Source organism: Barbus barbus (assembly GCF_936440315.1).
Source record: "Barbus barbus genome assembly, chromosome: 28".
NCBI lineage: Eukaryota > Metazoa > Chordata > Actinopteri > Cypriniformes > Cyprinidae > Barbus > Barbus barbus.
In genome coordinates this window covers 10,354,636-10,378,729 of record NC_136756.1, presented here as the reverse complement: position 1 = coordinate 10,378,729, position 24,094 = coordinate 10,354,636, and the positions used below count along the sequence as shown (strand labels likewise).

The window sequence follows — 24,094 nt, the reverse complement described above, 5'->3', positions numbered from 1 at the left end:
TACACCTTGTGTTTATTAAATGTTTTTGGAAAATATATTGCAATATTCTCATAAACAATCCCTCAATACATTGGCTAAAAATGGCTTTATGGAATATACAAATGATTATGTAATTCTGAAACGTCTTTATATTCATATTGCAATTTAGTAGGTTTGTGTATATGAAATAGATTTATAAAAAATAATTGTAAATGTAATTTATATTTGTATTATGTAAAATTATATAAACATATATATTACTACAATTATGTAGTATACATTTAAAATTCATAACTTTATATATTTTTTAATTATATGCAATTTGATAAAAAAATTAAAAATAAATTGAAAGGACAGAATTTATTTTTTTATTTGTTTTTAATTAATGAATTAATTTATTTTACAGTAATCAAGCCACATTGTCCCCCTGTTTTCCATTGTATTCTGGTAATGTTGGATTGAGTTTAAAATAGCTGTAATTTGTGATCTCTTACAATACATTCTGAACTTATACTTATATAAGTATAAGATATATAGTCTTATACTTATATAAACTGAATCCTTATGGACAATATGGGTCATACAAACACAAAATAGATTAATACTTTACATGATTTCATTGGAAATTCTATGTTTTTTAAATTAAATCAAAATAAGTGGTACTGTTCTAAATCATTTCATTTTAAAATTCAGATCAAGCTAATATACAGATGCCTAAAACCAACTGAGGGTGGCTATAATTATTCTTTGTCTTTTCCTTGTCTTTTATGCTCAAATTGACAGCAGAACAGTTACTAGGCAAATAATACTAGCAGCTTTTTCAATCTTTGTTTTCCCACTCTGATGTGAACATATTCTCTTTCTTCTTGAGAAGCTTGCAAACCTTTGTTCCATGTGTTATATTTCAGGTTTTCTTGTCCTTTATTATTATTCCACCTTTCCCTGACATTTGGATCTGAGAAGAACATGTGGGAACAAAACACAATATAATATATCACAGAGGCTTGTCATTACACAGAATTATCTTATGAAACCACATATATTTGATTTTCTTTTTCAAAGAAAGGATTAAAGTACATATAATTTGTATTGAAGACAGATGTTTTATAATCAATGTTGCTTTCAGAGCAAATAAAAGGTCAGTTTGGCATCAATCTCAGCCTCTGTTCTCCCTGAAGTCTGGAGAAATCACCCTGGCATTGGTTCTTTTGCAATATAATGAGCCTCAAAGCTTTCCAGTTGCTCTAACTGCTCACTTCATGAAGACCTTTTGAGAAACTGGTCCTTGACCAGCTCAGATCCCAGTCACAGGCCATTGTTATGAGGGTGTTTTTTAATATAATTATATTAAATAGTGTGATATCACTATATCTTTATATCTGCCATGGCCACCCTGCTCTCTAAGATATTGACATCAGTAATCAAAAATCAATATCGTTTGACCACTATATTTCAGTCCAATCTTAACAGTTCAGTGCAGGTGCCACATTTCAGCGCTGATTATTTAGTTAAATCAGTGTTTTGTTATGCAGTGCTGCTGTTGCAAAGAGACTTGTGCACTGCTGAGAGTAAATTTAGGAGTGTGATGAGTGAATGTTTAGATATAGCTTTAACATAATTTACATCGAGAGTTAAATTTAACATTTCAGTGTTCGTTCAAACAGGAGAGCATGGCGGCAGCAATGCTATGGTCATGGGTTCAATTACAATGAATGTAAATGTTTATTTACACTAACATTGAGATTTTGCTTTAAAATTGCATATTGCAACCATAAAAATGATTGTTTTTCTGCACATGAACTATATTGAATATACCATAACATATGGTATAAATGAAAGATACATGGACATATCCATCATAATTACTAAAATAGCATCTGTATGCCAGAGTTCATGATATAATCCGGCTCCTTGTAAATATCAGTGCTGTTAAAGCAGATAGAGTGTGTATATATGACACTCCAGCCAAGGGTGTGTGTGTTTGTTTACAGCTGGGCTTATGATTCTAGTGGGAATATGCTAATTACCTTAGTACAGAGTGCAGGTTGCAGATGTTCAGGTCCCAGCTGGGGATCTTTCACATCCACTTTTCTTTGTATACAAGCACATATGGTATTTCAAGTGATATAAAAGGACGTCTTTATATTAATGGATAGTTGCTGAGTGTGAGAGAGGTTCGGTTTAGGAGCCGAACAGCTTCCTCCGTAGTCATTTCCATATACAGACAATAGATTTTTAGTTGCAGTGAGTTACACATTATAGAGACACAAAACAATTGAAAAAGCTATAGCTTACCCTTGAGAAAAAGAACAGTAAGTGCACTTTAGCATGCTTTTAAAAAAAGTACTTATGGAAATAATATACTATCATATAAGAACATTCATGCAAAATGAATGTTATATTTTAAGACACTTGTTTGCATGTTATTAGCAATTCAAATGAATGCATTATAGTTTAAACTTAATAATCTAAAAGTGCTTTTTGACACTGAAGTAGGACTTCATATCTAAATAAGAGACTTCATAATTCTATAAATATGATTTAAGTGTGCTGCTGTGTGATTTATGCCAATTAAAAATACTTAAATGTCATTTCTATAGAAACTTGTATGCCATGTATTTGTAATGACGAAGCTGAAGTTTAGTACATTCAACTTAAAATAATTAACACACTACAGTTTAAATTTATAATCAAGTATGTTACACATGCTTTCGTATATGTTAATCAACACATGAAAATAAGTGTATTTTAAAGCAATGATTTAATTACATAGTGTATGCTACACAGAGTTTAATTATCCAATAACCCAAAACTATCTTTGGTTTCGTTTTCCAGCTAAATTAAACCTGCAATTTTGCTTTCGGTAAAAAATATTATTTAGTGAATCACGACTTATGATAAGAAGCAACAAAAAAGTTAGTCATCTAGCCTTAGAGACTGTCAGAAGACATTTCAGAGTTTAGACTACAAGCCGACAAAACTGTCTAGTCAACTCTTTCATAACTTCACTTGGGTTTTGTTTGTCTGTGCACTTTTGTCTGGCCCTGGTGTCTTCACCCCGTGGGCAGTGGCACAGATGACAGAGGCATCGATCAAAGCATGACATTGAAGCCAATCAACAGAGGAGGTTTACATACTGATCTGTCTCTATGGATTAAATGTACTGCTCTGTCTCTCAGATGCTGACCCGGCTTACAGTACATTTCAGAGCTGACACTGAAGCCATTTCCTTTAGACTGTAGCATGAGGAAAACTTGGTTTTGCCTCATACACAAAACCAGAACATACACAAACAAACACCACATATACTGCAAAGTTTTGGGAGGGACTAACACATTTCATTATCTCCTACTTTATCATTCTGTGTGTGTACGGAATACAAAAGTCACTTCTGAACCTGTGATGACTGATATACTGATAAACACAGCTATGTTTTCACATCTAGTGGCTGTAGAAACACGAATGGTGACAGTTTAACGCATTTTGAGGCGTCAGTGACAAATAGCAGTGCCCAGAAATTTTTACTTTAAAATTTAGTTTAAAAGAATTTTTTTCTTGTTTCTTTCATGTGATTGAATATGTTTTAATACCCTTTTCAAGAACAGTTTTAATTTAATAACCATTATGATAGAAGTAACAGCATATTTTCCTTTCCTTAATCAAGTAATTAATAAACATCATAAACAAGTTTTTGAGGATTTGTAAAAAATGACTAATAATAATGATTATTATTATAATCATAATGGTCATAATGATTTTTATACTGTAAAAAAACATATATTCTATTCCCTGACCTTACCCTAAACCCCATTTGAAAAAAAAAAAATTCAGGTTCTACTGCCCTTGTGGAAACTTTTGGTCCCCACACTGTGGGATTTACCTGCACCACACACAAACTCGGTGATAAAATGGAAATGGAAAACTATAAATAGAAACCTATAAAATGGTAATGCATGATAGTTTCATTTAGCTGTTTTTCTTGCGTTTATGCATCTAATAGGAAAAATAAACCCATTTAGAACTGAATAGAAAAGAGTTTCAATGAATGTTGAAATCGAGGCTTTCAGCCAGAATAGTGTTTGTGTTTCAGTAAGCCGTATCATTTCATAAGTCTCGTTTTCTCTTCATTGGCATTTTAGGTGGTTCGGCCGGGGCGAGCAGTGCCCCCGCCCCCACATCATCCCCCAGCCAATCACGAGATTCAAGCGGAGGAGACGGCAGTGCCTTGGAGAATGGGCTCGGACCCCGTAGAGGAGCACTAAACTGGGAGATGATGTACAGCGACTCAGGGAATGCCTATTACAAAGAGTAAGAAGATTAATGATGTCTATATGAATGATTTATACTGGGTTAGTCCCTAGACCACAAGTTTTAGAGCACTAAAAACACAGCTGATTTAGCTTCAGAACCAAGATTTTACACTGGATATCAAGAGATGGTTCATTCAAAAAGGCAAAGATTCAAATATTTTGAAGAATGTTTGTATTGTTTTTGTCCATGCAATGAAAGTAAATGGGATCCAAACCTGTTTTGCCTTCAGGTGGCACCCAACATACCACAATTGCTTGAATCTGAATCTGTTCATTTTAATGCAGCCCGGGTTGTATTTTATTGACCTTGCATGGTTTTGATCATGGTTTTTGAGGATGAGGGAATTTCACTCAACCAAGTGACAGATGATTTTGTGACACATATGGTAGAGTCTGATTAAACACGCTATCTTTAAGAGATATGGAAATATTTTCTTTTCCCATTTAAAAGTAGACACTTTTGCGATCCTATAGTACTTTTGCAATCCCAACTATTCATAATTGTATGGTTAACTGCATTTTATTATTCAGCAGGTTTTCCATCAGAACAATGTAATGTATATAATTAGAGCCATAAAAATGTATTAGCAACACAATTATTTAAGTATGTACTTGTGTAAAACTATGCCTACAGTCATTTGTAGTGGTGCATTAAATGACTTTCCTATGTGGCAACACTGACATCTTGTGTTATGTGTTTGTCCTGCAGCCATCATCTAAAGCCATCTTCTTGGCTTAATCGCCGAACTCACAGCAGAGACAATATCTGTATGACTGAATGTAAGATTCTATTCTATTCTATTCACATCCATTCAGGTTTAGGTAATGCAACAGTTTTAGATGTAAATAACCAACATTTAGTATATGCACCATTTTATTTTATGCAGCTACATTAGGATATGCATTAGGAGGTTGCTCCCCAGTCTCCTTTTTGCTGTTTATAAAGTGTATGTAGGGTTTTCACAGTGCTGTCTGTCAGGTGGAGGGACATGCATGATACTAAAAACAACAAAACAATTATAATCATCAAAGTTTAACAGGTATGAAATATCACTATTGAGCAAAACATTTTTCCCTTCTAAAAAAAAGTAATGAAAAATGTCTGTAAGGTAGGCCATTTCTGGTTAATTCTTCAGTTTGCAGGTAGTAATATTTGTGTATAGTTTAGCAGTGTCTGCATGTGGAGGTTTTGGCATGCTCGTATTTTCTCGTGCTTGTTTAACATGAAGTGTGACTGTGCAACTACAATGTGATTTTAAAGAGGATTACACAGAATGAATACTGAAGCTTATAAGATCATTTTCAGATAAATACACTGGAAATAACATATGGTACAGTATTAATGTTTCTTTAATATTGTACTTGACAAGCAAACATCATGTCATGACAAACAAAAATAACCTGCTGACCAGATAAATAATTTCATTTATCTGTGTATTTTGTAAATTAATTTATTTTATATTGTAAAGTGTATTATGTCTTTATAAATAAATAAATAAAATACTTTTTTATAAATATTTATACTTTTATTAAAATTAATTCATTAATCTTACCTAAATTGGGGGATAAATACTATTATATAGTGTAATTTATAATTGTATAGTATAATTTAGTGATTTAGTACTCTTTAATAAGAAAAGAGTACAGATGTTTGCAAAATAGTACATTTCTGATTAGAATTTTTAAGATGCAGTACATAATTGCTAACTGTAGAGGGTGGTATAAATGTACATATTTTCGGTTTAAGAACAAGATGGTCATTGCAGCTTCAAAATTCCATGCCTGCTTTAGGTGGTGGGGTGGTGGGGTTGTGCTTCCTTCCAATTCTAACAGTGCTGCATGCATTCTGCTGTTTAACATGTTACGCTTTAACAGTTTGTGCTCAGACATGCATATGCTTACCTTTCTCTGTACTTCTACCTCTCTTTTCCTTCAGACATTTCACATTCATGCATTTGGCAGACACTTAAAGACTTACAAAGCAACTTACAGTGCATTGAAGGTATATATTTTTGTCAGTTTGTGTGTTCCCTGGGATTTGGTCCCATTATATAAGCACTGTGCTACCAGTTGAACTACCGGGACAGAATTTAGATTCACTCCTCTCTGGAAAAATGCAATATTTTTCTTCACCTTTTACCATCCATCTTATGTAATGTCAGTCATTTCTTTTCTTTACTCTTGGTTGGCTTATTTTTCCTAATAACCTGTCATGTTTAAACCGGTCACCATCTTCTTGTTCTTGCTTTGCAGTGGCAGAGTTTACAGACCAGCCAAGTGAACTGAAAGGCTTCTCCGTTCACACTCGTCTGGTTAAGGGTTCACGGGGTTTCGGCTTCAACATAGTAGGAGGCAGCAGGCGGAGGGAGTTCCTGCAGATCTACAGCATCACTCCCGGAGGACCGTCCACCCTTCACACAGGTAACAGCCCACATCTCTCTGCAGCCGCCCACTGCAGTAGAGCACTGTTCTTACAAATAAGGGAATATTTATATTTTCTCTATAGGCTGCTGCTCTCTCTCTCTCTCTCTCTCTCTCTTCTCTCTTTATCCATATTGCTCTTTCTGTCCCACCATGGATTAGCGTTGTGATTTTGTGATTCTGTGATTCTGTTGAACGAGTGTCTCGATCTCCATCTAATCCTAAAGGCCTGCATGGAGTAATCCAGCTATCACTGTGTGCCGACATTTATAAGAAAAATGTGACATTATGAACACGCTCTCTCTCACTTTATTGTGACTTGCATACTAACATACAACTGCATGCATCTATGAATCTTTTTGCTCATTTATGAATACACCGTACACCAAGCTTCACAGTACATTTTTAGAGCAGTGCATTTTGCGTGTGATAATGAATTAATACTGTATATAGAAATAATATATATATATATTGTGGCGGGAGGAGCCAACGACAGACACAGTGGGCGTGGCGTCAAGCCTCGGAGAGGTTTTTATTAAACAATATATTAAAATAAAGTGTCCAAAGGGGGAAAAGTGTCCAAAATAAACAGGGATCTGGTGTCCTCGTCGTGCTGCGGGGCTGTGCAGGAGGGCAGTGTTCAGGAGGGAAGGGTCCAGGGAAGGGGCGGAGTCCGGTGGCCGCACGCGCTCCCCTCTCGGGGCCGGGAGCGAGTGGCGGCGGCGTCTCTTGCGCGGCTTCGTCCATCTTCGGACATCCCGGCGCGTCTGGGGGATTCGGCGGCCCGGCATCCTGGCCCGTCAGCCGCCTAACGGGTGCGGCAGTCCTCCTCGACGCTCCCTTCCTGGACCCACGAGGACACCAGCGTGCATGCACGAGGGAGAGACCGGTCTCCCGAGGAGAGGCGCGTTCGGCATTTAACGGCGGCGGTGATGAGGCTCTATTCACGTCAGGTGCGCCTCATCACACGCCGCCAGCCCTGGCTGTTTCAGCGCCCCTCCTCTCTCACACACCCACTCCTGTCGGGAGCCTGGTGAAGGGCGGCGAATACGGGACGGGGTGGTGATGATAGACAGGGGGGAGGCAGCCGACTCGTCACAATATATACACACACACACACACACACACACATTAGTTAAACTGTAACGTGTGTTTGTGTGTGTGCATGTTTATGTGGTTTATGAGGACACAAATTTGTATAATGACATGGGTATGACAGAGGTATTACAATATGAAGGTGGTTTATGAGGACACTGCCTATGTCCCCGTAATTCAAAAGGCTTAAAAAACATACTAAATGGAGTTTTTTTGAAAATCTAAAAATGCACAAAGTCTCCTGTGAGGGCTAAGTTTAGGTGTAGGGTTGGTGTCGGGCAATAGCACACACAGTTTGTTCAGTATAAAAACCATTACGCCTATGGAGAGTCCCCATAAACCACAAAAACCAACATGTGTGTGTGTGTGTGTGTGTGTGCGTGAAATACAGAAATATATATTAGAAAAAAAAAACATATAAACATTCATCAGTTATATACTTTTTTTTAAAGAAAGTAATGCTTTTAGTCAGCAAATTATCAAAAGTCTATAATAGTGTAGTATAATGGCATAGTATAATTATATATATGCAGTAGTTGTATAAATTAAAAAGATTGAAAAAAATATGCTTTTATGCCTTCAAATGCATTCAAATGATCAAAAGTGACATTAAAGACATGTATAACGTTACAAAAGATTCATATTTCAAATAAATGCTGTTCTTTTGAACTTTCTATTCGTCAAAGAGATCTGAAAACATGTCACAGATTCCACACAAATAAGATATGTTTCTTGAGTACCAAATCAGCATATTAGAATGATTTCTGAAGGATTGTGTGACACTGAAAACAGGAATAAATTATACTTCTACACGTTTAAAATATGAAATATTTTCATAATTAAATTGTAATAATATTATTTTCAACAATATTATTTTCAAAATCATTAAAGATTTACTTCAAACCTTTAAAAAGTAGTGTGTGTAAAATCTGTTAATTGAAGGTAAGAATAACTTAGTTGAATAGTTTTGGTTAAACCATCATAATGAATGCAATTTAATACTTTTCATCTCTTGCCTCTTCCAGCGGATATTCTGGTGTACATCAATGATACCTGTGTGCTTGGCTTCTTTCACAAAGAGGTAGTGCAAATGTTGAAAGCCATTCCAGTGGGTCACACTGTGGACGTTGTTGTCCGAAGAGGCTACCCCATGCTCTATAACTCTGACGGCTGTCCGAAGATGCCCATTCCTAGGCTAAAGGCATCCCTAGACCAGTCACTGCATCTACCTCCACCAACCACCACCCAACCACAGGCCCAGGCTCCTCTCCCATACGCTCAGCTACACCTCAACCACAACGGGCCAATGTGGTCTGATTTTGAGAGGGGATCCTCAAGGAATCTCAGAATACGGGCATCAAGGTTCAGTTTGGATGCTAATGGTAATTCATCTCCATTTGCTTCTCCTTCAAGACAACCATCATCTTACCAGTACTCTAACGGGTATGGGAGTGGATTCCTGAGACCACCACGCTCTGCCAGAAGCATCAGGAGGTTACAGAGTGCAGAACTGGCCAGCCAGAGTGACAGCGAGGTGGTGTCTGCGATTGGATCCCACAGGTGAGAGCATTTATATATATGATTGTCACTGCTATTATTAGGGTTGAGAGAGTTACAATAAAAATGTACAGTATTTCACTACAGTTTACACAGAATACTTGCTGTAAAATGTAATTTGTAACATATTTCATTAGATTACAATCAGATTTTTTTGCATCATTGCTCCAGTCTTCAGTATCACATACTCATTCAGAAATCATTCTCATATGCAGATCTGGTGCTTAATAAATATTTATTATTACTGTTATGAAAAAAAGTTGTTCTGCTAATATTTATGTGAAAATCTTTACATACGGTTTTTCATGGTTCATTGATGAATAGAAAGTTTAAAAAACAACGTTTATTTGAAATCTTTTGATCAATTTAATAGGCCTTTCTTAATAACAGTATTTTACTGACCCGCAAACATTTGAACGGTAGTGGATATAATCTGAAAGGGATTTTCTTAAAAGACTTCATCTTCAAATTTAATAGTGCCTGCTAACTGGTACTAACATTTTAGCTTACCTTAAAAATAATTGTTGACATGACAATTTACACGAGTTAAAACTATTTCTGCTGCTCAAAATGTACTTCAAGACCCTGCTAAGTTTATAAAAAGACTGCTTTTACTAATCATAGGTGAATTATTTTCATGGAATGAGGCAGAAAATACATTATTTGTTGCTGTCTTTGCAATGCTAAAGGCTAAAGCATCTTTTTTTTCTTGAAAAGTACCACATGAAGAACTTCCCTTACAAAAATTACAATGTTTTTATTGTAGTAAAAGTGTAGTAACCATGGCATATAGGCATGGCATATTTTGGCATATTGATTACCATTTGTGTAACCACAATTTTACTACAAATATTCCATGGTTAAACTATGGTTAGTGTAGCAAAACCATGGTTAATTTGTGGTTTAACAATAAAACAATAAAAGTCATTGAAAGTCTGTTTGCATGTAGGAATGTAACACACGTATTGAATACAGGTACATATATATATATTTTTCAAATACGTAAAGTTATTTTCCGTCCTTCCTCAACCCTGATTATGATACATCAAAGTCTCTCTCTTTTTATCTTCACAGGGCCTCATTTATCCGTAACCACAACAACAACTCCCTGTCCACTCCACCACCTCTCCGCCTGCACTCCTTCAAATCTTCTGAGAGTGACCTTTCCTCGAGTACTCCACCACCCATATCTCGATTGCCCCTACCCCACAATGAAGTAAGTCCAGGCCCTGTCTCTTTCTCTCCTGGAGGAGGAAGGTGCTACTCTCATCTCCGTAAACCCCAGCATTCACTGCTAACCCCACCTAGCAGCGCCCATTCAGACGGGCCTTACTTCACCTTCAACGGCACAGCCAGTGCCAGCAGCGGCAGCCCGAACAGCAGCATTCCTTCACCTGGAGCCATGAGCGCTGTGATCGGGAGTGGAGTTGGAGGAATGGTGGGTAGTGGGGAGTTAGTCCCTGTTGCTTTGGCTAAATGTGAGAGGGGCAGCAATATGGGGTTCAGTGTCACGGCAGGAGGTCGCGGAGGAAGACAGACCCTCGTGAAGAAAGTCTGGGACCACAGACAGTGTATCGGACTGCAGCCTGGAGATGCCATTGTGAAGATCAATGGAGCAGATGTACAGAGTCTCAGCTTTGCACAGGTAGGGATGAAGAGATTGGTATTCAATTTAAGATTTTTGTTATGGTGTTCTTTTATTATTATTGTATATTTATTTGGTGTGTTTTGATTCAAGGTCCAAAGGATTGTGCAAGAACACACTAAAAAGGGGGAGGTTATTCTGCTGGTTTACAGAGGGGGTAAGTTATATGCTCACCCATTTCATAATACAGTGTCCACATTTAAAATATGGGATTTTCTCCTTTTATACCTGTAAATAAACCTAAAGCTCGAATTTTGAATCAAATCTAAAGCAAATTTGTTACATTGATCATGTGATCATTTTGGAATATTCTCAAATCATGCTCCATAACACGCTCATCATATGCACAGATATTGAAATGTTTTATTTATAACTGATTTATTTATATTTTGAATATACTTCGGCTGATAGTAGATCATGCCTGATGTTTGACTCTAAGCAATATTTATTTTATTTTATTTCATTTTATTTTAGAATGAAGAAATAAAATAGTTGTCTGCAATAGATAAAATAAACTTACAGGCTCCAAGTAAACATTTATTTGTATTTTGTTTTATTTTATTGCATTGAATTATTTGATATTTTATTCATTTGTTTAGCTTAATAATACTTTTTTTTTTGTTTAATAATAACGTGGTGTCCCATGATCATTTGTTTATAATTTTTTGGCCTATGTATATCAGCCTATTTTGCAATTCCAATAACATCAAGTCAAATTTATCAGCCAGTACTAATATATCTTGCTTCACTAATCATAAGGTTTTGCTCAATTTTGTCATGCAACTCGAGTGCTGCTGTCAAAAAAACAAAAAAATGCAAATGTTTAAAGTCTTCATCCTTGCTCATCAAATATTAATCTTTCTTTGTAGGCCCCTCACATTTCTCCAATTCGCCTAATTCTGTGCGACGACTGACTCCTCCTCCTCCACGCTCCGCCTCCGAAGTCCCTCTCACTGACTCCATGCCATTATCACGCAGCTCTTTAACCCCGCCCTCTCCAGCGCTGGTGCGCTCCTCATTGGTCCAAAGCACCAGCTTCCTGGATTCTGTTCCTGTCACTCTCACGCTAGAGCCACGCGATTGGATGAGTTCAGAGGAAGGAGGGACAGTACTCAGTCCCAGAGTAAAAACAGAGGAGAAAGAACAGCCCCCTGCACTGAGGGGGTATGAGGTGGAGCTGAAGAGGAAGCCAGGTGAAGGCTTTGGATTTGTTATCGCCTCTCAGGATGTGGAGAATGTCAAAGGTGAGTTTTTGTAATGCATCAACACCATGCAGTAACCTATTGCTAGATATGCTACATATTCCCTGAGTTTTGTATTAAACATGTAAGGTAGAATTAACGTAGTTTAAGTCTTGCAGCCTGCAACGACCCCTGATCTTTCTGAATAATTTAATATGTCCTCTGTTTATTAATAAAAATCTATGTCCATTTTTAATATTTGTATTAATATTAATATTTAATATAAAAAGAGCAAAACATCCCCTATATAGTGCACTATGTTCTATTTGCCATATATAACATCATAAATGTGTGAAAAAGCAGTAGATTTAAAGGGATAGTTCTCCCCCAAATTTCTCACCCTCATGTCGTTCCAAACCTGTAAGATCTTCGTTCATCTTCAGAACACAAATTAAGATATTTTTGATGAATTCTGAGAGCTCTCTGACCCTCCAATAGACAGCAAGGATAATACGTATGTATGTACGCAGATACGTTGTTTACGTTCAGATCAAAGCATAAACAATGTATCCGCATACATATGTTGTTTACGTATGTGATACTCTCCAAAATGGCTCTATAGGGTGATGTGGAGGAGACGTATTGTTATTTTTGTTTTCTTTGCACACAAATAGTATTCTCGTAGCTTTGTAAAATTACGATTGAACCACTGATGTCACATGGATTATCTTAACGATGTCCTTACTACGTTTCTGAGCCTTGATCGTTTTAACGATTCTTTCTGTCTATGGGAGGGTCAGAGAGCTCTCGGAATTCATCAAAAATATCTTAATTTGTGTTCAGAAGATGAATAAATGTCTTACGGGTTTGGAACGACATGAGGGTGAGTAATTAATGACAGGATTTTCATTTTTGATTGAATTATCCCTTTAAGTCTTGGTTTTAGTGTATTTTATAGTGTAAGTGGTTGGAGGCTTCAGATCCTAGAAAGCTGATTGGTCAGAAAATCTGATGAGAAGCTGAAGTGCAGAATACTGTCATAAAAATTGTTGATCTGTATCGTCAGAAATGGGAGACTGTACGTTTTCAATGCTTAATGTTTTGGAGCACACTAGTTTAACTTTTTTTACTAAAAAAAAAAAAAAAATTGATATCATGGGGACTTTAAAGTGGCTGTAGAATGTTATATGCATAATTGGGCTTATTCAGTGGCAGCTGTATTAGGTTGACTGACTGACAGTGAGACAGAGGCCTGCCAACAATGAGGCCTGCCAACAGTCAGGCCCGGATACACGCAGCCCTCCTTCCCCTCCCACTCTCCCCTACCTAAGCCCACAATGACCTCATTTTGCTCAATGTTCCTTTGGTTTTTATTGAGGCCATGGCATCACTAAGAGCTTGAGCATCTAAAAAAGTGCCTGCCCCCAATGTCACAGCCGTTTCCATCCATATCAATATCTCAGATGCTACACTTCTGTATGACTTGATTTCATAATCTTTTTGGGAGTGTGTGCTGTCTTGATGTTTTACACATCCTCAGAGTCTAAGTTACAATGAGAGTTAACATTTGATATTATATATATGGAATATATATATTTTTTATTTTGTATTATATTTTAGTGCCATTAGCATAGAAAGCCTGTATTGTTTGAGCTGTGGCCTATTGGTTGTGCATACATGTACTGTACATACAGTACATGGCTGGATGTTAAAGGCTCAATCTGTCCGTCTGATGTCTGATGAAACACTGGGCGTGTGTGTGTGTGTTTGTGTGTACAGCTGTGCATAAACCAAGACATACCATCAAAACATGCTGAATGATGACTGTGAGCTATATAAAAATCAGAAATGGTGTCAATTTAAAAATGTCAAAGGAGACACTGGGAGAGTGATAAAAAGAGAGAGAATTATGTCAGCAAGCAAAACATGAGTTACAAGATCAATGAATCAATAAGAGTGATTATCCTAGTTGTGTCACTGCCAGTCGATCCCTTAAAAGGACAGTTCACCTAAAATACAGTAGAAATTCAGCATTATTTCTCGTGTTTTTCCAGACATAAGTTACTTTGTTTCTCACGTTTAGTCCTGGCTACTCATTTTCATACGATGCAAGGGAATGGGTACAGGGACAGTCAAGCTCAAATATGACAAAAACAGCACCAAAAGGTTTCATAAAGGTAGTCCATGCTGCTCTGGCCCTGAAGTTCAAGTGTTGTGAAGCCATATAATAACTTTATGAACGGACAGAAAATCTATTTATTCATTGTTTCCCTTTGCTGAATCTCTCTTTATCAGTGGATAATGTTTGGTGTATTTATCACACACCAAGTTATAATATGGCTTCATAACATTCGGAATATTGCGCATCGTATGGACGGCTTTTTACTTCATACTGTACTGATAACCACCAATAAAATAGGTGTACAGGGTCAATCACATCAAGACAAAGGACCAGGGCATCAGGGTAAGTCCATATTCACTTATATGGGAAAGTATGTACAGTATTTTCCTTAAAAATTCACCTTTTGTGTTCCACAGAAGAAAAAAGTCACGAAGGTTTGAAATGACACAAGGATAGGGTAAGGATCAGGATAAATACTAATATATTTTAAATTTATATTTTTTAATTGTAATTTTTTTAATATCCCTATTATTACATGAACTATTCTCACAGTGCACCAGTGCTGTCGTATGCACTGCGCTGACACAGCATTAATTTCAATCACTCAAATGCTTTTTTTATTGGCATGCATTAGCAATGCCTAAGTCAGATTACACACATACGCGCATGTAGGTCTCTCTCTCTCTCCCGATCAACCCCCCCCCACCCCCACCCCCCGCTCTGCAGTGGTCCATGGATTAAATCGTTTGTCTCGTTCGCTCTCTTATCGCCCCTCCTCTTATCTCCATCTCTCTGTCTTTATTCCCTGCTTTTCTCTGCCTGTCCAGCCCCCTCCTCCCTCTCTCCCTCCCTCTCATTCACCGACTCCAGATGCCAAAGGAAAATGAACCCGTTACAGTAAGCGACTCGCTCGCACAGCGAGACAGAAGCTCCTTCTGTTTTGTTTTCATTTGCTTGTTTGTTTGTTTATGCCCTCCATTCGTTTTCTCATTATGACCCTTCCGCGTGATCGCTCTCACATGTGTTGGGATTTAAGCGGAGTGTGATCCGGGATCGGGACCCTGCCTCCACACACACACTAATACACACACACACACACATCAAGCCATGCTGGAGAGACTGCAGTCTGCCTTGAAAAGTGTGAAGGACTCTAAACGTAAATATGTATTTATTTTTCTTGATTTAATCCCTTATTTCTTAAACTGATAACCTGCTTGCTGTCATATTTCTGTTAGGAGAATGTTAGTAGTGATGCAGATGTTTTTAATGGCAGAGATATGTAGTGCTTTACAGTATATGATTATTGTGCGATTTAATAGGCTCTATTGCCTGTTCATTTGAACTGTCATGACATGATATCTGCAGTGTGTTTGTGTATGTTTGGGTATTGATATGTGTTCATTTGTTATGGAATAATTTAAACAGTTTATTAGGGGATAGAATGATCATTCGCTCAGTATAAAAACAAGTAAAGTTATTGGAAAGACCCCCACCATAACAGAAAAACAAAGTTGTGTGTGTGTGTGTGTTTTGTGTATGTAAAAATCTGATCTTTATGTATAGAAACTAATTACACAACAGCAATTTATTTGTATGATTTTATAGTTGTTTTGCAACATTTCTCTGTGTTTTTGACTTGTCAGAATGAATTTGGTTGGCTTGTGCTGTCAGAAATCTGTTCTTAAGGCCCAAAGTGTGACTGAAACAGACAGCAATAGACCACAAAATACACACTTATGCACATATTATTGTGACAGTGGAAAGCCCACTGCGTTTTCTACTCTCTGCTTCAGGTTTAGCAGTACTGCATTGTAGCTAAATCAATAGCACATCTGCAGAACATCTTCTGTTCATTAACTTGCAAGATAAGTGAGAGCCTTGTCTCATTCATGCCAGTTCGTATTCATACATCTGCTTCAGTTGTGAGAAAGTAATATGTTTTAGACAATCATTGCAAACTCATTCTGAGGCTTGTAATCTTTAATTATGTTTTGCAATTATTGCCTCATAAGCATTTGATGAGTAATGTATTTCTTTGACAGACTGCTTTTTCGCAATCAGTTACAGCTCCAAGTTTGCTGACCCTGTCAGAAATGTTTTGTGTGTTTCTTACAAGTCATGCACATGTTCCTCATGTCATGAGTGATTAGATTTTTTTTAGTGCTTTAGTGGTTGTTAAATGTGTATTGAATATCTTATTTCACTGAAAAACATCAAATTATGTAGGTAATATGAATTGCAAACAACATTTTATATTGACTAAAGTGGCAGTTAAACTGTAGTTATCTACAACAGCATTGTTAGTCAGTTATTAACAGTTATCGCTATTTCTACAGCCATAGCTTTTACATATATATTGTTAAATCTAGTCTGTTGATGGCACTGGGAAAAATTGCTGCTGCAATGCAACATGGTTTCATAATGAGCATCAGACCCACTCTCTATTTCTTTCTCTTGTCCCTCTCAGTCTCTCTCTTGTATTTTAGTATGCAGCGGTGGTCTTCTGAAGTGAACGGTGTTACAGTGCCAGCCAGTGCATTTCAGCAGCTGTGGAGCACTTTTATTACTGAGATGAAGATGTACAAAGACTGCTACTATATTAGAAACTTTCATCAGTGTCACTTAAAGGCCACCCTGTTTGTATCACTGCACTCGTCTGTGTTTCAGACAAACTGTTGGTCTGTGTAGTGGTTATTTTTCAGTGTCACTTTCTGCAGGTCATATAGTTAGACAGTAGGTGGCGACAAGTGACTGTTTATGAGTGAATGAGTCACTTATTCATTAAACTGATTTGTTTGAAACACTGGTTTATTCAGGAACTAAATAAGTAACTGCTTTATGAGTCATTGAATCATTTACTCAGTTGATGTTTTTTTTCTTTTTCAAAAAGCTTAGTTCACTCCAGAATGCAACACCACTATTGTGTCTTGCTCGGCAAGGGTTCATTTACTTTTGGATTTGTTTGGAACTATTTAGGTTGGTGGAGCAATAACTTACAAAGTAACTGCTAATATTGCATCTACATTGTGTTTAAAACATTGTGTCGACAGTTGTTCATTGTTAACTTCAGCAAATTCAGCAAAGCTGTGATTACCTCATGTCTCATGCCTACAGCCAAATCAATCATTTGATTGACCGAAATCTGTATTGAGCAGAAAGATTCATCTATAGTTTTGCTCCATTATCCTGGAACAATCTAAATTGTGCATATGTATATCTGATAAAAGTGAATTTTATCAATGGTTTGGAGTGTTTTAACATAAAGATGGCCTAACAGGCATGGATTAAAAGTCAGGTCTCTTATGTGAATAAGAAGTATCTTGTGCTGTTCACATGGTTCAGCTTAACTCCATAAATTGCATGCCTGTATGAAGGTGGTCCAGTGTTTTCCAAGATATCTAGATTAATTGTGACCATGGATCACAAAGCTAGTCTTAAGTGTCAATTTTTCTATTAATCAAATAATCTGAAAGCTGAATAAATATGCTTTGCATTGATGTATGGTTTGTTAGGATCGGACAATATTTGGCCGAGATGCAACTATTTGAAAACCTGGAATCTGAGGGTGCAAAAAAATCTAAATATTGAGAAAATCTCCTTTAAAGTTGCCCACATGAAGTTCTTAGCAATGCATATTACTAACCAAAAATGAAGATTTGATATATTTACAGTAATACATTTACAAAATATCTTCATGGAACATGATCTCTACTTAGCATAAAAGAAAAATTGATCATTTTGACCCATACAATGTATTTTTGGCTATTGTTACAAATATTCCCCAGCGACATAAGACTGGTTTTGTGGTCCAAGGTCACAATTGTTTGTGCCTGTTTCTTAAATTGTGGCCCATTTGTCAGCATTAGTGTTGGAAAGCATATGCCAACAATACTTCAAACCTAATCTATGAGGATATATGATGTTTTGCTTTATTTGTGTGCAAAACATTTGTTTACATTGTTATAGTTTTTAATCAAAGCAGATTTCAACAGAGCATCATTCTTAAAGGGATAGTTCACCCAAAAGGAAAATTCTGTCACCATCATATTCTTTCAAACCTGTGTGAGTTTCTTTCTTCTGTTGAGCACAAGAGATTATATTTAGAAGAATGTTGGTAACCAAATAGTTGTCTGTAGCCACTGACTTCCATAGTATGAAAAAAAATAAAAATACTATGGTCAGTGACTCAGTGGTTCTTGTCTGATGAAGAATCACATGGCTCGAAATATTACTTTTGGTGAGAACATTCTAATAGTTCCTACTGGAGCTATAGAGTGTCTCATTTTGATTAATTTTTGTTACCAATATTCTTCAAAATATCTTATGTGTGTTTAAATGAAGAAAGAAAATCAAGCAGGTTTGGAACAACTTGAGGGTGAGTAAATACAGAATACAAAATACAGTTTAATGTCTGGTAAGAAGTGTTTATAGTTGGTACATTTTCCCATTTCACTCGCCATTGGCATTAGCATCAAATAGTACATTTTGGACTCTGACTGTAATGCAAGTGTGTTTATAGCTGAATGATTTTGTGCTCTGCATGCAGGTTGGGGTTTCTAGGTCTGATGGCCTATATAATGACTGACTCAATAGAACAGCTGCTTCAACTGAAAGAGTAGGATGGGGGATGGAGGGATTGAAGAGAGAGGTAATGTAAAGAAATGAGAGGAAAAAGACAGGTGACGAGAAAAAAGGAAGGAAGGTGAAGGGCACAAGTGGGCAATAAGAAAGGGAGGCTAAACAGTTGAAAGATAAAAGTTTTAAGAGGTTAAAGGTTGTTAATTATTGATGTACATTGTCTTGGCAACAGAGATTGACAAATGTAAATGCAGTCTGCTCTTTATACACACACTCACACACATACGTCAGTTGTCTCATTCAGCACTCAAGTGTTTCCGGAGGCTGTATGACTCACACTGGATGCGGCATTGTGTGAAAACGAATGATTTTCAGTGACAGCCGTGTTTACGACTCCTCCACTCATTTTGTAACTCCATTCGTCTGTTTTTCTCAGCTTCACACCTTCTCATATTGAAAGGACTTTTATTCTTTGTTATTTATTAATTTAGTGATTTGTCACATAACAGATCCAACAATAAACATTCTTCTGACTGGTCAGACCAGTTCAGATTTGTATCTTCTCTACCACAAAAATATATACATTTTAATTTAGAAATATATTTTTGTATGTTGCATAAAGCAGTTTATCAAAGGTAATTTATAATTAAAATGATAATTATTATAATTTTCAACCCACTGAACTGAAAATTCCAAAACTAATCATTCTTTGACCATAAAATAACAGTTCATTATCTAAACAGATTTGTAAGAATTATTATTTAATAAAAAGTAACATGACTACATCAAGTTCATTTTAAAATGTTCAATCATAGGGTGCCTTTTTCTTCCTGAACACATACCGTATATTGACTAATTTTAAAAGTATGCAGAATTACGATGGGAAATTCACACACATGTTGTAAAAGGTGATATATATACCTATGTTTACATCTTAACCAGGATGTAATTCATTACAACACATGGAATTGGGTGCTAACCATGTTTTTGTGCATTTTAGATAAGTATTGTAATTTATTATAACTGTGGTTATATTCAAACATCTGATTGTAAGCTGTAATATAAATGCATTATATATATAGGCTCTGCATCTTGTGACTTATTATTATTAGAGGAACAGTCCCTCCAGAGGAATCAGGAGTAAGCGCTTCACTCAATCCCCAAAAAGCCAGATCAAAATGACTTAATAAACATGAGCAACCATGACCACAATAAATCTATGTATGATCACCCATATCATTAATGTAGAAGTCTTAAAGGTACAGTGCACAAAGAGCATGGAAAAAATTGTCTTGTAAGATTAAATTACAGCTGCATTTGGTGCATGAAATCTTGAGTAACATTATAATGTGTAGAATATGAACACTTAACATGAAATCCAGACTGTTAATCAGGCAACATTAAAAGTCAAATGGTACTTGGATAGTCATTAACATTATGGTCTCAGTCAAATCGTGTTTTGAGTAAGAGCAGGATCTGTAAGGCATCTCCTCCTAGGCAGATCTTACACTGGCATCAGCCCAGCCGAGTAATTGAATGTCATGTTAAACAAGACGCTAATGCTAGTTCTTACCGAATGATATCCCCTCAGGCCGGGAGTATGGAGGCAAATCAAAAGGTTTAGCATGAATTTTTCCTTTTGAGCTAAATCGAGTCAGCATTAAACATCAATGGAGATTTCTGTTTCTCCACATGCTGCTTACAGAGGTTTATCCACAAGAAAAGAAAGAGAGATGTATGTGGGAATGTGAACATTTGTGTCTCCAACGAAGTGTGCGTGAGTTTGATTCTAAATAGGTCGGCACAGGACAAGTTCCTGTTCTCGTTAATGGCGCACACTAATGGAGACAGGCAGATTGACTTCAGGGACAAAAACGTGGACTCGCAAGGTCATTTCCCTAGTGTCTCCACGTGACTTTTGGATTATTATTGCTCTATGTGTTCACAGAACATTACCCCTTACTAACTGAGTTTAAACTCAACAGCTGGTTCAGTTTTAATGGAGACCACACTTTGCAAACTGCAATGATAACAAATGTAGATGCATCTGTTCAGATACATACAGTACTAGGTTGGAAACACTTTTTAATTGGATGATTCAATACTGTTACGCATCCCAGGATGCACCTCATGAAGGTTGGTTGTTTGAATGTCCAAAGCTAGAATACTTAGAGAAAATTTAAGATAAAGACTGTCTGTTTGTTCGTTTGTTGCTACATACTCCCCATAGGCCTACTGGCAGTTGTGTTGTTTCATTGTTAATTACTAAATTACTATTAAGTTTCTATAATTACTATTATAAAAAGTAGAAATAGAATTTTTGTTTTGTTTGGATTTTATTTTGTCTGCTTTTTGGCTTGTGTAGGATTGGATTTGATTCGTTTTTATTGATTTATTTTATCCCCAGATGCATTTTTGTTGTTTCATTGTTCAAATTACTATTACAACGAAGTAGACAAAGAAGAAATAAGTTGATGTTTCTGTTTTTGTTTGTGTTGGTTTTCTTTTGTTTTGTTCAGTTAGTTTTTTTTGTAAATCAAGGCTAATTTTTCTTGTGTATCTCATAATGTATAAAGCATATAAAATTCTTTAAGATTTCACTAAAAGCATGTCAGAGATTTAGAGCTTTGAAAACAATATAATAACATATTTTCAGCAGCTTAAAACATAAAAACAGTTAATAGTTATCAGTATTGGTCAAATATTTGTAGAATGTTTTTTCAATATTTGATAGCATGTATTTCACGTGAATTGGAAGCTAGTCAGATTTCTGGGAACCTTAATGAAGACATTTCAAGTAAACGATTACAATGACATTTTAAAGTCTTTTTTTCCTGCAGCATGTTTCATTTCTGTATTTCAACTCCAGTTATTACAGTTATTCTGTAATCTCTTATCTGTCTGTAATCCCTGACATCATATCAGCACCTTTAATGGACTGATGAAGGCAAGGATTTGTGTTAAATCTGCATTGATATTCTGCCTGCGAGCTGCATCACAGGTTTCTGTAGGTGACATTCAGTGAGAGGATCTGCAGCAGCTACAGAACCTCTGATTCAGCCATGTATTAATGATAGATGCCTTTAAAAGCCACCCCGGAAAGAGTCTGACGTTGAGCAAGAGAGAGAATGTAACTTTTTTCCAGCCACACTGATGAATAATTTCCCTCTTTCTCATACAATCTTTTTCTCTCTGTCCCATTTGAATCCCTCCCACTTTACTCTTTCCACCCTCCATCCATCATCTCTCCTGTTCCTCTCCAGAGGGAGAAATCTCCAAAGAGGTTTCTTTATCTGCTTTGCCTTAGATAATCCATCTTTATTCCTAACTGTGTGTGTTTTTGTGCAAGTATTTGGTAACTGTTCGCTGTACGCTTAGTGGTTGTTTATTTAAAGGATTCAATGTGATTTTTCTTTTTTCTATTAGTCTGTCTCATATATATTTAGTGAAAGGACAGTGTATCTGAGATATAATTATTGACTTTCTGATAAAAACAACTACCAAGCGGTACCGTAGAAACACATAACATTCTGCTGTGGCAAGTTTTGTACAATCAACACTCAGAATGTTAAATGAATGTCATTTATCTCTTTGTTCTGCAGCAGCGTCTCTGCTGCCTCACAGGTTTGTGACGGTACGCAGAGGCAGCCCGGCGGCACGCAGCGGTCAGATCAGGCCTGGAGATCGTCTGGAGGCGGTGGACAGGAGATCGGTGGTGAATTTACCTCATAGAGAGCTGGCACAGATCCTGAGGAGAGCTGGAAACACACTCCGCTTGACCATCGTACCTCGCGCCAGTGCTCGTGAGTAGATTATTACATACATCTGATCTGATCGAAATAGTTTTTTTGTTTAAAAAATATATTAAATTCTATAAAAAGGAGCAATATATAGCATTATAACAAAAGCACATCTTAACTCAGGAACTCAGGAAATATTTTCTAATAAACAGCATATTTTGTATAGAAGGTTGGAAATAATTGACCTTTTTTATTGGATGAGTCGGACCAAATGATGGAGAAAATATTTTTTTTTCATTTGTGTAGTTTCATTGTTTATTTAATGATTATTACTAATATAATTAATAAATAGTAGTAGAAAAAATAAGCTAGTGTTTCCATATTTTTGTTTTGTTGTCATTTATATCTATTTTTAATGTACATCATAATATTTCACTGGAAGCTTGTAAACGATTTTAAGATTTTTAATAACAGTCGACATGCTGTTTAGTGACATTAAATATAAAAATGATACATCAGTATAGGCTGATCCTTTTTAAATATTTTTTTACTTGTTTTTAAATGAGCCATAGATAACATTATAGCAAAAATGTATCCTAATATATTTTCTCATCAGATTCCTCAGAGCGAGCAGAAAATGACACTGATTATAAGAACAGGAAAGCTCACAGATCAAAGCCAAAGGTGAGCAATACCTTCACCCTACAATGCCTATACATAAGCTTTGTGGCAAAATAATGATAAAGAATAACTCTTTCACTCTTTTCTTTTCTTTTTTTCCCACTATGAAACACAAAGCAGGACGCCACGCGGTACTACAGTGTGGAACTGGAGAGGGGACCCACTGGATTCGGCTTCAGTCTGAGAGGAGGGAGTGAATATAACATGGGCCTGTATGTGCTGGGACTGATGGAGGGAGGACCGGCCTCACGCAGCCACAAAATACAGGTGTGCATGTGTGGCTTTGATCTAGATATACTTTTGGGGATAAACTTATACAAAAATGCCAGAAATAACACTTTTAGACAAATGTAAAGGGACTAAATAATAAAAATGGAAGGTTTTTGGGTTAGGGTTTGTCTGTAGTAATTATAGTTAGCTCAGAAACAATAGAAGTCAAGAGGACGCCTTCTTATAGATAGCTATGTTAGCAGGTGTGTTAGAGGCTACAAAATGTTGCTTTTTTGGGACCTCAAGTGCTATACAGCACATATTTAACTAGATTTAACAGAAATAGTGAGTGGTTCAAGCCTCATCATCACATCTTTGAGATTTCTAAGCTATATTATCAAACTACTGTTCAAAAGTTTGGGGTCTATAAGACTTTTTTAATGTTTGAAAGAGGTCTCTCATGCTCACCAAGGCTGCATATTTGATTTAAAAAAATACAGTAAAACAGAAATGTTATAATTTTCTGCGTCATTACTTCAGTGTCACATGATCCTTCAGAAATATCCTTCTAATAT

At 36.4% G+C, this 24,094-nt stretch overlaps 2 protein-coding genes across 4 annotated transcripts in view; both read left to right on the top strand.

Annotated features, from left to right (window-relative positions):
• LOC306848491 (MAP kinase-activated protein kinase 2-like) overlaps positions 1-24,094 on the top strand; it is a 458,467-nt gene that overhangs the window by 158,938 nt on the left and 275,435 nt on the right. The window lies entirely within an intron of this gene.
• LOC306848271 (membrane-associated guanylate kinase, WW and PDZ domain-containing protein 3-like) overlaps positions 1-24,094 on the top strand; it is a gene marked incomplete at both ends in the record, with an annotated part of 60,999 nt that overhangs the window by 32,431 nt on the left and 4,474 nt on the right. The window contains 11 exons of the mRNA XM_079382727.1: positions 4,119-4,287; positions 4,999-5,069; positions 6,226-6,291; positions 6,543-6,710; positions 8,831-9,365; positions 10,437-11,007; positions 11,101-11,164; positions 11,877-12,251; positions 22,491-22,691; positions 23,245-23,312; positions 23,427-23,576. Coding sequence (XP_079238853.1) covers positions 4,119-4,287; positions 4,999-5,069; positions 6,226-6,291; positions 6,543-6,710; positions 8,831-9,365; positions 10,437-11,007; positions 11,101-11,164; positions 11,877-12,251; positions 22,491-22,691; positions 23,245-23,312; positions 23,427-23,576 — 2,438 coding nt within the window. The remainder of the gene's footprint in view (positions 1-4,118; positions 4,288-4,998; positions 5,070-6,225; positions 6,292-6,542; positions 6,711-8,830; positions 9,366-10,436; positions 11,008-11,100; positions 11,165-11,876; positions 12,252-22,490; positions 22,692-23,244; positions 23,313-23,426; positions 23,577-24,094) is intronic.